At 35.2% G+C, this 14,651-nt stretch overlaps 1 protein-coding gene across 1 annotated transcript in view; it reads right to left on the reverse strand.

Annotated features, from left to right (window-relative positions):
- The window catches only part of TMEM232 (transmembrane protein 232), a 220,643-nt gene that overhangs the window by 177,797 nt on the left and 28,195 nt on the right, over window positions 1–14,651 (reverse strand). Inside the window, exons 8-9 of the mRNA XM_023547505.1 lie at window positions 7,449–7,572; window positions 6,242–6,497 (exon numbers count right to left, since the gene is read on the reverse strand). Coding sequence (XP_023403273.1) covers window positions 6,242–6,497; window positions 7,449–7,572 — 380 coding nt within the window. The remainder of the gene's footprint in view (window positions 1–6,241; window positions 6,498–7,448; window positions 7,573–14,651) is intronic.

A 14,651-nucleotide genomic window follows, 5' to 3' on the forward strand; every position in this document is an offset into this window, starting at 1 on the left:
CTTGTTCTGTTCAAATGACTGTCTCTTGATCTATGAAAAGGTTCCTCATGAGCACAATTAAGCATTCTGGATCTATACTAATATCCCCCCCAAAAAACAAACCCACTACCATCGAGTTGAATTAGACTCATGGTGACCCTACTGGACAGAGTAGAACTGCCCCACAGGGTTTGCAAAGAGCACCTGGAGGATTTGAACGGTGGCCCTTTTGGTTAGTAGTCACAGCTCTTAACCACTATACCACCAGGCTTTCCGGGATCTATACTAGGGGTTAGTAAATATCTCCCGTAAGGTGGTGCAAATGGTTACACACTTGACTACTAGCCAAAAGGTTGGCAATTCAAACCCACCCAGAGAAGCCTCAGATGACAAGCCTGGTGAGCACTGAAAACCTTATGAAGCAGTTCCACTCCACACACATGAAATCACCATGAGTCAGAACTGACTTAAGAGGAACTAACAACAACAAAGGGCCAGGCAGTAAATATTTTCCACTTTGCAGACTAGACAGTTTCTGTGGCAACTACTCTGTCATTTTAGCACAAGAGCAGCCATAGACAACATGTAAACAAATGGACATAGCTGTGCTCCAACAATAATTTATTTACAAAAAGCAAGTGGTGAACCAAATTTGGCTCTGAGGCCCTAATTTGCAGATCACTGCTCTAAGGACAAAAACTAAAATGTGTGAAATGAAAAATACACTGGCTGGGATTAACAGCAGATTAGAGATTGGAAAAGAAAAGAATAGTGAAATGAAAGGCTTAACAATAGAAACTATCCAAAATGACACACAGAGCATATACCATACAAAGACTTGCACGTGAATATTTATGTGTAATAGCTCTATCTGTAACAGCCGAATCCTGGAAATAACCTGCATGCCCATCAACAAGTCAGTTGATCGACAAGTTGTGGTATATCTATACAATGCACTATAACTGAGCAATAAAAGGAATGAACTACTGATACACACTACAACATGAGTGAATTTCAAAATAGTTACGCTCAGTGACTCAGTTCAAAAAATCATTTATATAAATGATTCAGTTTCTTTAGAATTCTAGAGAACACAAACTATAGGGACAGAAAGCAGGTCAGTGGTTCCTGGGGATAAAGTAGGGTGGGTGGTAGGGAAAGATGGGAGGGATGATTGGAAGAGAGGGATACAAAAAGGCATGAAGAAACTTTTGAGTGATGTTATATTTTTGTTGTCTTTATTTTGGTAGTAGTTTCATAGGGGTATACATATGTCAAAATTTATCAAACTATACACTTTATGTGTGTCACTTATACCTCAATAAAGCTGTTTGAAAAATGTAAAATAGAAAAAAAAGATGAAGAGATGTGTTTAATTTCCTTGTTGTTGTTGTTAGGTGCCATCGAGTCAGTTCCAACTCATAGCGACCCTATGCACAACAGAACAAAACACTGCCTGGTCCTGAGCCATCCTTACAATTGTTATGCTTGAGCTTAATTTCCTTATATGTATATAATATCATCAGTAGTACTATACTTTTAGATTTGTCAGTATACAACCTTATGAACCTTGAGGAAAGCCTCAATTGCTAACATGTATGTGGATTTTAAAGGAATTAAATATTTTCCATGTATAAAAACACAATCATATTACTGAATACTTTTCCAAATAACCTCCACCAAGGTGAGAGGTATATTGAAGATTTAATAGAGTATCATTAAAAGTTTTAATTGGTTCTAAGATTCCAATTCACTTCCATTTATTTTCTAAAGGGGAATTACTGCTCTGTGCTAATGTTTTTTCCTATGTTAAAACGAATGTAAATGAAGCACAGAGAGTTATTTTACAATTGTGACATAGATTTCACTCACTACTATCATTGTATAATGAGTTTAGGAAAATCGTTTTCAACAAAAGAATAAAAGGAACTGTCATATTTACTTTTCTCATCCATAGACAACAATGTACTTAGGTCCCATGCATCTTCACACCATGTTATAACACTAGAATAAATTATTATAAACCCAAACAAAAAAGCCAATACAACAAACTTCCAGTAAACCTCAGAATTTAATTCTAAACCATATTAAAAATGTGCTTTTCATGTACAACAAAAAATTATAATAGGTATTTGGCAGTAAGCAGACAGATGGAAGAAGGTAAGCCAATGTAAAAAAAAAAAAAGTTATCTCAAAATATTTGAAAGGTTTGCACGTGGGAAAAGGATTATACTTTTTTTTTCCTGGATTCCAGGTGAAAACTTCAGTCACTGTTCGTAAGATATGGAAAGAAAGATTTCAGCTTAATAAAGAAGTATCTTTCACAGTGTCCAATAATGGAATGGCAAGATTGGAAGACGACTGTTCTACATCTCTGCTGCATTTCAAGAAGAACCTGACTAGCCGCTATTTGGAAATGGTCTGGAAGATATTCGTACATTACATGAGAACTACATGACCTACAGGATTTCATACTACTTTAAGATATTCTTGGTTTTGTGATTCATTATCTATATTTAAACATTCTACTGTCTTATGCAAGAAACACCAAATAAGAATCTGTTGGTTTTCCAAAGACCCACCATAAGCCAAATCCAAGCCAGTTGCCATGGAGTCTATTCCAACTCCTGGCAACTCCACATGAGTTTTATTATCACAACACATATTCCAGATAATCAGACTTCTTCAAAATCTATCACTTTACCATTGTGAAAACCAACAAATTTGGTCCAGCCAAAGAACACAGCAGATGGCATTTCAAATTTAAAGGTTATAAAATTAAAGCTATGTCTCCCTTTTTGTAAAGTTATATATAATCAAAAACCAAACCCGTTGCAATGGAGTCGATTCTGACTCATAGCAACCCTATAGGACAGAGTAGAACTGCTCTACAGGGTTTCCAAGGAACAGCTGGTAGATTCAAACTGCAGACCTTTCGTTTTGCAGCCCCGTTATTAACAACTGCACCACTAGGGCTCCAAAGTTATATATATAAAGTTATATATAAATTATCTAATGTAAACACAAACTGGCTTGCTTTATATAGGTCTATAACAATAAGTAAGAGAAGTATTTTGTTCCATGATGAGGACAATATTTTACTAACTTGTTTAACAACTAAAGTTACAGGTTAGGTTTTCTCAAAACTACAATGTGGGAAGTGGTTCAATAATACAGATTCCTGGATTCCACTTTTAGAAAGTCTGCTCAGTAGTTGTAGAATAGGGCCCAGGAATTTACACTGTAAACAAGGACCCCAGATGTTCCAGTCTGTGACCAGGGTTTCAAAAACACTGCCATAGGTTAATGACCGTCAGAAAGAACTTTTAAAAGTGAACTTTTTCACATTCTTCAATATGTAGATGCATAATTCAAGAAAACTTCCATCCAATGGGTCAACTAATCTAGTAAGCTCAGTATAGCAAGGTGGTTACCAATTTGGATTCTGAAGCTAAGCTGCCTGGGTTAAGTCTCTGATCTACCCTTATCTAACTATATTTCCTTGGGCAAATAAACTCTTAGTCCCTCAGTTTTCTGATATATAAAATGGGGGTAATATGAACATCTATGATGTAGTCTTGTTATAATACCTAATGAGTTAGTTAATATATGTTAAGTGCATAGTATGTACACAAAAAATATTGACTATTATTAGCCTCTATAAACCACCAAGGCAAAGTGTTTCTCAAAACCAGAATTTCAACAGGGATTGGTTTGCAATGGACTGTTAACCTAAAGGTTTGTGGTTTGAACCCACCCAGTACTATCATAGAAGAAAAGGCTTGGCTATCTGCTTCTAATAAGATTACTGCCAAGAAATGGAATTCTACTCTGTAACACATAGGGTTACCATGAGTCAGAATCAATTCTACAGCAACTAACAGCAACAAAGCAAAAATTCTGTGTGTCTAAGAAAATTATTTTTTATCACTTTTTCTTGTGTATTTATAGCTCAAAATCAACTCTTCTAGGGGCAAAATTCTGTGTTTCAGGCACATGAAAATATTCAAACCTAAACTATGTCATTACTATTCTGATATTTTTATGGGTCCAGGACAACTACTCCCACTGTTAGTTATATCAAAATAGGATTCATAAATTGATTTTCATTAAAATCACTTTAATGAAAAATGTTAGTCTTTTCAATTTTGAAAGAATTCAAAAATATATTTCAAAGGGCCACATAAACCAGAGGCTCCATCAACCTGAGACCGGAAGAACTAGATGGTGTTCAGCTACCACTGATCACTGCCCTGACAGGGAACACAACAGAGAATCCCAGATGGAGCAGGAGATCACTGTGATGCAGATCTTAAATTCTCAAAAAACACCAGGCTTAATGGTCTGACTGAGACTGCAGGAACCCCAACAGTCGTGGTCCCCAGACCCTTTGATAGCCCAAGATTGGAACCATTCCCAAAACCAACTCTACAGTAAGGGATTGGCCTGGACTATAAGATAGACAATGATGCTGGTGAGGAGTGAACTTTGTGGCTCAAGTAGACACATGAGACTATGTGAGCGACTCCTGGCTGCTGGCAAGATGAGAAGGAAGACAGGGACAGGAGCTGGTTGAATGGACATGGGGAATACAGGGTGGCGAGGAGGAATGAGTTGTCTCATTAAGGGGAGAGCAGCTGTGAGTGCACAGCAGGATGTGTATGGCTTTTTGTCTGAGAGCCTAACTTGATTTGTAAACTTTCACCTAAAGCACAATAAATAAATTAAAAAATATATATATTTCACTCTATTTCAGGTCCTAAACTGTTAAAGATTATCAAATCCTTGAAGAAAAATGAGAAAAGACATTTAAAAAAATATGCAAACCCACTTACAGTTCAACTCCATTGGGAAGGGTGTAGGATGGTCATCATAAAAGGAATAATACAAGTCAGGCTCTTTAAGTTGACCCAACTATTGAATGGATATTTTGTTTTTATAAGCATACATAGAAATTTATATTCAATCAAAACCATAAAAACTGAACACTTCATTTACTGGTCAGAGACCTCGCTCTTTAATAAACATCTGATTCTAAGGAAAGCTTGTCTAACATAAAATCTCAGAGTGAAAAAGGAACATGCTAAGCAGCCAATCATTCTTCTAGATTCTGCAAGTTCTGCTCCGATATTAGATAAGATCACCAAGAAATTATCTTTACAGAAGTCATTAATTTCCCATAACAATACTTTCACAAAACTATGGTTTAAATTGCTTCTTCATCCTTCAACCATTTTTTAAATGTTTTCAGTACTATTTTATATCTTTATTTATAAATAAACCACGGATTTCCATGTTAAAAACCAGGGATTTTCATGTTAGCTAGTCATAAAAATAAGTATTAGGTAAATGTATCCTTACCAACTAACTGATGCTTTCTTATTGAAATAATAACATTAACAACTACCTTAACTGCCATAACACCTATTTATTGGAACTTTAGTATGCACCGGGTACTATGCTAAGTGTTTATGTTTCCATATATAAAGCTCTATGATGTGGATAATATTCACATCGTAATTATTAGGTAAAGAAAGCAAGTCATGCAAGATTAAAAACTTTCACCTAAGATTCCGAGATACTGGTGAATTTAAATGAAAATACAGGTCTGTGTGACTCCAGAGCTGGTTCTTTCACTCTGTACAAAGTCATTACTTACTTGAAGAGCAAAATAATGAGAAAAAATTTTCAGTTAAACAAAGCAGCACCTCCAGGTTCTTTATATCATCTTCCTAAAATGCAGGCCCATCTGCCCTAGTAGTCAATGTTGAGAAAGTCTGCAGGTGATACTCATTTTCAAACTATCTATTTTCCACGCTATTATGGCAAGTGTACAGAATGCAACACAACATTTGAGCGAACAATTTCCAAAATATCCTCTAGGCAGGAAGAAAACAAGAGGGAAACAGCAGATGATTAGAGTAAAAGGAAGAGAGAATAGAAGAAGCCCTTATGGGGAAAAGAATAAAAAGTAAGAAAAAACAAATTTTATTTTTCACAAGTTTTCCTAAAGTCATTTCTTCCTTTCGAGGAAGATAATTTGAATCATACATCAACCAAATCTAGTTTATATATCTCAGAGGTTTTAAAATTATTTTTGAAAATCTATGTTATATTCGTTTTTAAATTTTTAGGAAATCCTATTAAATTTAAAATTAGTTCCCACTCTGAAAATTTAACTTTAAAAAAAGGCTTATTACTATAGGTAAATAGGGACATTTAAAAAATATTACTCATCAAGTTAGAAAAAAACCTCACTTACAATTTTCTGATATTTTTGAAGAAAAATATTTCAAAAGGCCTAAAACGCTTGCTTCCCTTAATACGGGTTCATCTTCTGATACGGTGTCTTTGAGTGAAATGTTTTTTTGTGAACTTTTACAGCCACAGAAACCAATAAAAACAGTTTTTCGCAAATCAGAAGTGGCTGCATATAAGCAGATTTCTGCAAGAATTGTTACGTATGTGTAGACTATATTCCAAGCCCAGGAAAAATCGTTGACCTTGTAGCTTTCTTCCTGAAATGAGAAAATAGCTCTTAGACATCGAAGTATATTCTGTCATAATTAAGAATTATATTGTGTACTTGTACTAAATATATTTAAATTTTATGGAGTTACTCAATTGTAATAAACTAATATTCCTAAAAGGTACTTATTAAAAAAGAGGTTTTCCATGAGTATTTTGAATAAAAATTCAGTTCAAAGAATAAAGACATAAATAGCTAGTAAGTATATAACAACTTTTCTACTTCCCTAGTAATTAATGGAATGTAAATTAATACAATGAGATACTATTTCCTATATTATATTGAAAAAGAATCTGTTTGATAAAGCTGAATTCTAAAATATGGCAGTTTCACACATTTTTCATAGGAATGTAAGAAAATGAAAATCTTCTGAAGAGTAATTTAGATATCTGTCCTAAGGACCTTAAAGGAAACTTTAGTCTTCCATTTAATAATTTGTTTTCATGAATCTATTCTAAATGGATAATCAGAAATATAGTTAAAAATTTTATATATGAAGATACCAGTTGAGCATTATTTCTAATTAAACTATGAAAATTAGAAACAAACTCAATATTCAACAACATAGAAATGGTGAAATAAGTTATCTCAACCCCATTAAAATATATTTTAATAATATTTAATGGCAATGAAAAATGTTTGCAATATATATTTTTAAAAAGAAGAAAAAAGCTATATATGACGATATGATCTCAAATTTGTAAATAAAATTTAATCCATCTATATATACATACAAACGAAGACTGAAAGGTAATTATCTTTTAAAAATATCTATTTTTAATTTTCATAATGTGCACTTAATTTATATTCAGTTAAAATATTATTATAAAGTTTTGCTCATCATATGCCCTAATATGATATGCAATTTAAATAACGGCAGAAATAAATTTTATTTCTATCCAGGCCTCTTTTCATGGCTATGTGTTAGCAATTCTCTTACCTGATTCTGAGCAGACATAATGCTTAAAATAAAATCTCTTACTAGATCCATTAAAGCTTTCAGGCAGACCATGTTTAATTTGGCAGCCTCCGCAAGGACCAACAAAGCCAGTGCTGAATCCAACCTGGAAATTTTATGAACAAAATGACAGGCTTTAATGGAAAATAATAATAACTAATTTTTAAATTAAAAAAAAAAAAGTATAGGCCAGAGGAAATGAGTGTTCTGGATTACCAGATATATTTGTTTCTAATTAAGACCAGTATTGGTTGACACGGATTATAATAAAAGTCTACAGGAAAGGGCCACATTTTGGCAAGATGTTTGATTTTGGAGTAGTGCTCTGACAAACCTCTCAGAGTAATAAATACTACAAACAATCACATTTCTCCACAGATCCTGTATGGCTAGCAATCAAGGGCTCTGGTTCTACACAAAAAAGAAAAAATGCCCCGAAAATCTCACAATAGGTTTTGATTTAACTTTTTATAACTGACTCCAAGTGGTAAATTGCAAAGTAGAGAACAATAGTATTCTTCTAAAATACTCCAAAAAGTCAATGTTACTTGATTTTACAAAAAGTACAGTTTCTCAAAATATTTCACATTGAATAAAAGACTGTCAAGATTTGTTTTCAAAGTATTATACAATAAACCAGAAATTACGCAGAATTTATTAGTCATACATGTACATGATATTCTGATGTTTCAATAAATTATGCACTTAATGCTATTTTTACTCAATTGAAAGAGATATGGTTGGAAAGAGAACTGCTAAGAATGCAAGTTTAAAATTACCCCTGCCTTGAGCTGCTTATTGCCATGATTTACAGGCCATTAATAAATTAAATAGATGGTATATTTTATAAGTATATTTTAATTGCATAATTTCAGTACTTTTGGCTAATAAATCAAGTTCATCATCATTTTCAAAAGGAAACATCTTTGGTCATAGGAAAAATAAGGATAATTCTTTATATCTGAGTAGGGCCTTAAAAATCTCAATATGCATTCATATAAATTAATTCATTTGATCCTCACAACAATTTCTGACACATTCAAGAGCTTTCTTAAAACTTTTTTTTTTTTTAATTGGGAAATTGAGACATAAGTAGATCTGGGAGACTGACATAAGGTCATGTTTTAAGCTAGGTTAACTGTACCCGAAGTCTTCTCCCACCTATGGGAATTTCCTTTTTGTAATTTTCTATATTTAACATTCGTGTGACAGACATTGCCTACTGCCTACTTGACATCATTTCAGGACCTCAGTTTTGTTCAAGATGGTAAAATGCTTAAAGCTGGCTCCTCAAGATGGGCATTCTTTATCTTGATTGGGGTAGTGATTACATGAGTATATACAGTTGTCAAAGGTCATAGATCTGTATACATAAAAAGGGTGAAGTTTATTGTATGTAAATTATACCTCAATAAATTTGATTTTTAAAAAATACCTCCTCAGGTTCCCTTGAAGCTGGGAGTAGCCACATAATGTAGCTTTGGTTAGTGACGTATTAATGGAAGTATATTATGAAAGGTAATATTATATTTTTGATTAAGAAAAGATTAAATTTAGTACTTTCTCTCCTTTACTCATCCTTTTCCTATTTCTTCAAAATTAAATGATATGAGTTTGATAATTTTCTCTTTCTATAATGTCCTAGAGTGGCAGAAGGGAGAGGTCCAGATATTCCTCCAAAATGAGCAATGAGGCATTTCCTAGAGTACTCATCATTCATACTTCACAATCAGGTCAAGTACAGGAGAGGACAATCTTATGGATTGTAAAACTTCTTTTCCCCTGAATATAGCTCATGGTCATAATGTTTTAGTTCTCCTGTTCTCTTATAAGTCTGAAAAATTGTATCTAACCTAGGGCACCCTCATTGAAATATGGATTGAAAAAGATCCATCAGTGTCAGCCACCTATGGTAGAAGAATGCTGTTGCCAGAAACACAATTTTAATCAATGCTACTGACTGCAAAATTTTCTGTAAGTGAAAATGCTTTTCTAAAACAGAATAGAAGCATTAATCCTTATCAGCTAGAATTTGTTAGAAGTCAAAACTGAAAATCAAAGCATGTTGAGAGAAAAATTCAAACTGAATTTGAATATGAAGAATTCAAATTAGATAGTCAATGACAGGCAAATTGAAGGCCAAATTATAACACAGCACTAGCTTCTCTGTGACCTCATTATAGTACACAAAGTCACAATTGCCAGAATATTGATTTGATTTTACAATGCCAAGAAATCAAACACATACAAAGTAATTTATAGCTATTAGAGATTATCCCCTGATTTTGTAAATAAGAATCTAAGGCAGAGGTTTAGTTAGTCTAAAATAACATAGTTAATTTTTTTAACTTCCAAAATTAATTTTGTAACACTGCACATAACTGAAGAGTACCAGATCCTGGACTGGACATAAGCTAGTTTGACTTGCAGTCCAACACAAATTAACTAAATTATTATAACCAGGGACTACATAAAGAGCATTAGACATATTAATGCTTATAAACAGATTAAGAACATCAGTATTCAAGGTAATAACCACGAAAGACAGTTTTCCTAGGTTCTCCTTAAACCTCTACAACTATTTCCTCAATGACCAGATTGTTACTTTAAAAGATGGAATTAAAATGTCTGTAAGTAGCAAATTCTTACACAGCTTATTACAACTGTCATGGATTGAATTATGTCCCCCCAAAAATGTGTGTATCAATTGGCCTGGGCCAGGATTCACAGTATTGTATGATTTTCCCATATGTTGTAAATCCTGACTCTATGATGTTAAGGAGGGAGGATGGGCCGCAGTTGTGTTAGTGAGGCAGGACTCAGTCTACAAGACTGGATTGTGCCTTGAGGCAATCTCCTGAGACATAAAAGATAGAAGCAAGAGAGACAGGGGGACCTTATTACCACCAAGAAAGCACCACCCGGAGCAGAGCGCGTCCTTTGGACCTGGGGTCCCTGCACCTGAGAGCTCTTCAACCATGGGAAGACTGATGACAAGGAATCTTCCTCCAGAGCTGACAGAGACAGAAAGCCTTCCCCTGGAGCTGACACCCTGAATTTGGACTTTTAGCCTACTAGACTGTGAGAGAATAAATTTCTCTTTGTTAAAGTCATCCACTTGTGGTATTTGTTATAGCAGTGCTAGATAACTAAGACGCCAACCTTCCAAAAAATATTTCAAAAGACACTGATAATGTCCACTATGACCCTGAAAACTAAGAATGAAAAAGAGGTCACTAAGAGCAAGCTAGATGAAGAAAAGCAATAAGGAGTACCTACGTAGCACTTCAGAAACACAGTAGCCTTGTTTTCCCCAAAGAGTTAAAAGGAAAACAAACACAAGCCTCTACTATCCACCTTGTTTTTCACAGAATCAGGGAACACGCAGCCAATTCTTTAGTATGTAGTACTGATTTTTGAAGTAATCAGAGTACTATTTCTGTGCTTCATTCTCATCTCTCCATACTTATTCAGAGATGACAATTTCCAGATGACAAAGAGGGCTGGAAACAGTGCTTGTGGGGATATGTGTGTAAGGGACTGGGGGAAGACAAGTGTTGCCGTTGGAGTTCTGGCCACAGTGTACTTTCTCCTCACAGATACAACATCGAAGGGACAGAAGATTACAGCAAGCTCCCCGAGAATAATGCATGCTGAGGGTTGCAGTTTCTAACAACTCTTTAACATGTGCTGTGAACACAAATCTGTTATTTAAAAATACCAAGTTTTTTTTTTTTTAAATAAATTTTTCTTAGTTCTACAATGAGTAAAATGGAAAAAAGGGGAAAAGTCCTGCATGTGACATGCAAGGGCTAAACAGAATATCAATCAAAACTCAGAGAGAACCACACTTCTGAAAATGATTTCTTACAGGAACTAGAAGATATTTCTACAATAATACTCTTGTCATCTTAGAAAAGAACAGAAAGAAGAGACTAAAATAAAAAGCCGTGACTCGGGAGGATAACAAGATATGCAGATACAGCAAGAAAATTAAAATTACAGAAATAGACTTAAAATTAAAATAGTTGAGGAAGTTAACAGCAGAAGTGGTACTTGGAAAGGGACTTGAGAAATTCTTTCATAATGTACAGGAAAACTGCCTCTAATGGTGGCAAACTGAAACTAGTGTTTTCTTAATCTTACCGTCAAATTTCATTTGAAACAACCAAAGAAAGAAGAAGAAGAAACTTTGAAGTATTTAAAGTTATGAAGAAAATGGGATTCAACTGAAGAAAATGTTTTCAGTGACAAGAAGCTCAAAACTTAATTCAGGTATCCATGAGAAATATATGGGTTTTCCCACCATAATGTAAGAAAACTCTAAGCACAGAGAGGCAGGAGTTGGCAACACGTGAATGGCAGGCAAATATAAGGTTTTCAGGAAATGTGGACCAGTAGACACAGCATTTGTAAACAAGCCTCATTTAGTGGGGGCTGTTCACTAAGGAAGAAGCCCTGGTGGTACGGTAGTGAAGGGTTCAGCTGCTAATTTAAAAGTCAGCAGTTTGAACTCGCCCGTTGCTCCATGGGAGAAAGATGTGGCAGTCTGCTTCCGTTAAGATTTACAGCCTTGGAACCCCTGTGGGGCAGTTCTCTGTCCTATACTGTTAGAATCAACAGTAACAGGTTAGCTTTCTAAGGAAAGCAGAAGAATAGCCTCAATATACTTCTACGATCAGTGCACATAAGAGAGGACATCAGCTAATTTTTGGCTACCAAGTAACAAAGATAATCTTAAAAGTTCTGGACTGAAAATAAAAGCTGAAAGAGAAGGGGAATGGCTTTGAGCATCTCATCATAACTGTGTAAGTTAGAAAACACTATAGCAACATTTAGAGATTTGAAAAGGGCATTTTTTTTTAAGTGAATACAGAAGTCCATTGCCACACAAAAATACACACTATGCATATTAGGTTAAGAAAAGAAAAAAAATTGTGACATAACATCATTCCCAGCTAATAAAGGCAACAATAAGTTATTCTTAGGTAATGGTTAAGCACTCAGAAAATAGAACACCCATGTCCACACTTAGAAATTTACTCAAGTTAATCAAGGGAGGAATAGTAATTAAATACTGCTAATGAATGGCAGATCATAGTATGAAATGGCTGTCAGGGAGTGGGGAAAACAGGCAAATTTTATTATGTCAAAATAATTTTATAAATATGACCACAAAATTAAATATAAATATGTAATAATCCTTTAAGGAGAAAACACAGCACTATACAATAATTTAACCAAAATCTGATCAGAAACTCAAGATTATAGTCATAGACATTGCAGGAGAGGAAAAGTATTAAAAAAAAAAAAAAAAAAAGGAAAGAAAATAGTATCAATCTTCATTGTATAAAGAAGAGGGTGGTCAGGATCTCGTTCTTGATTTTCACCACTTAAGAAAATTAAAGAATTTTTGTTTGTTACTTCCTTCTTTTGGGTAGTTACCAGTAGAAAAAAAATGGGAGAGCATGCAAATCTAGTCTCTAGTATGACTGCTACAAGGGTTCTTTCTCTACGCCTGTTTATGACGCTTTGATCTTGGCAACTACTTCTCCATAATCCTTGCATTTCCAGTATCTACTGCCCATACCATTTACTTTCTGGAATTTACAATATGTTGCAGACTGAATTGTATTCCCCTAAAATACATGTTATAAATCCTAATGTCTATGCCTGTGGTTATAATCTTATTTGGGAATGGGTTGTCTTTGTTATGTTAATGAGGGAGGATTAATGCAGGGTGTGTTAAGTAAAATCTCTTTCGAGATATAAAAGAGATTAAACAGGCAGCAAGAAAAGCAGAGATGGCGGAAGAGAGATGCCAAACGACGTAAAGACTGCACAGGAGCAGAAACTCAGGAGAAACAAGGACCTTCCTCCAGAGCCAGCAGAGAGAGCTCTGCTAGAAGCCAGCACCTTGGATCTGGACCTCTAGCCTCCTAAACTGTGAGAAAACAAATTTCTGTTTGTGGTATTTCTGTCACAGCAGCACTAGATAACTAAGACACAATATTAAAATGTATGCAGAAAAATGGAAATTGGACAAAAAATGAATGTAGATTCCTTGCCCATCTTCGGAAGCAGCATTCCAGCCAGTGTAGAACAGCAGATTGGAATAGATCCTGGGTCTGGGAGCTCCAGGCAAGATTGGGGGTAGGAATGGTACGTCAGAGAAGCAATGACTGCTTTTTCATAGGGTGGAGGTATAAGAAGGTCCCTGATTGTTTTCCTCCATCCAACCTCATCAGGCACTTCATCTGGCTGTTCGGTTGGTTGTTTTGTAGTTAATCCCAGTGGCAGGATCCTTTAGTCTTCGTTTTTGCACTGTTTGACATTATGAGAGGCTGCACTGGGCTGTAACCCCTGCGCTGTTTTATAACAGTTCTTATTGAATAATTTAAAGCTGGAGGGTGATGTAATCATAGCTGCACTGTAACTCTGGCAGCAGGATGTAGGATAGATTACTGGGGCGGGTGGGCTGGAGGTTTAAGGCAAAGAAACAAGAAACCGTAATAGTCAGGGGACAATAAGGGCCTGAACCCAGATTGTGGCAGTGGGAATAGGGATCAGGAGAACTGTTCTGAAATGAAGTTACTGTATTTAACTTGATTGGATGGGGAAAGTGAGGTGGAAGAGGAAGGTGTTGAACTGGGTTAGCTTGAGGACAGGACATGTATCATGTAAGGAGTAGAAACTCAGTAGGCAGGAGCCTGTTTTGGGAGGAAAATAGTTCAAATCTGAATAATGCAGGACACGAGGTGTCCAAACCAAAAACCAAACCCACTGCCGTCAAGTCGATTCCGACTCATAGCGACCTTATAGGACAGAGTAGAACTGCCCCATAGAGTTTCCAAGGAGCGCCTGGCGGATTCGAACTGCCGACCTCTTCGTTAGCAGCTGTAATGAGGTGGCGGGGGGGGGGGGTGTGAAATCAGAGTGTAAACAGTGCTGTCAAATTACTTATATGAACTTCTTAACAACTCTTTGAGCTGGCTATTATTACCTAACTGCTAAACAAGCTTTGCTTCATAGAGGTTAAGTGACTTGTTCAAAAACAGACAGGTAGCAAAAGATAGGACTAAAATTCAGGTCTTCTAATTTGAGGTTGAATTTTTTTACATGATAAAGTAATAAAGCACAAATTTTAAGTTTACTACTGGTACAGACTAAATGGTTATAATTAGC

The sequence above is a fragment of the Loxodonta africana genome, chromosome 2 (genome assembly GCF_030014295.1).
Source record: "Loxodonta africana isolate mLoxAfr1 chromosome 2, mLoxAfr1.hap2, whole genome shotgun sequence".
Lineage (NCBI taxonomy): Eukaryota > Metazoa > Chordata > Mammalia > Proboscidea > Elephantidae > Loxodonta > Loxodonta africana.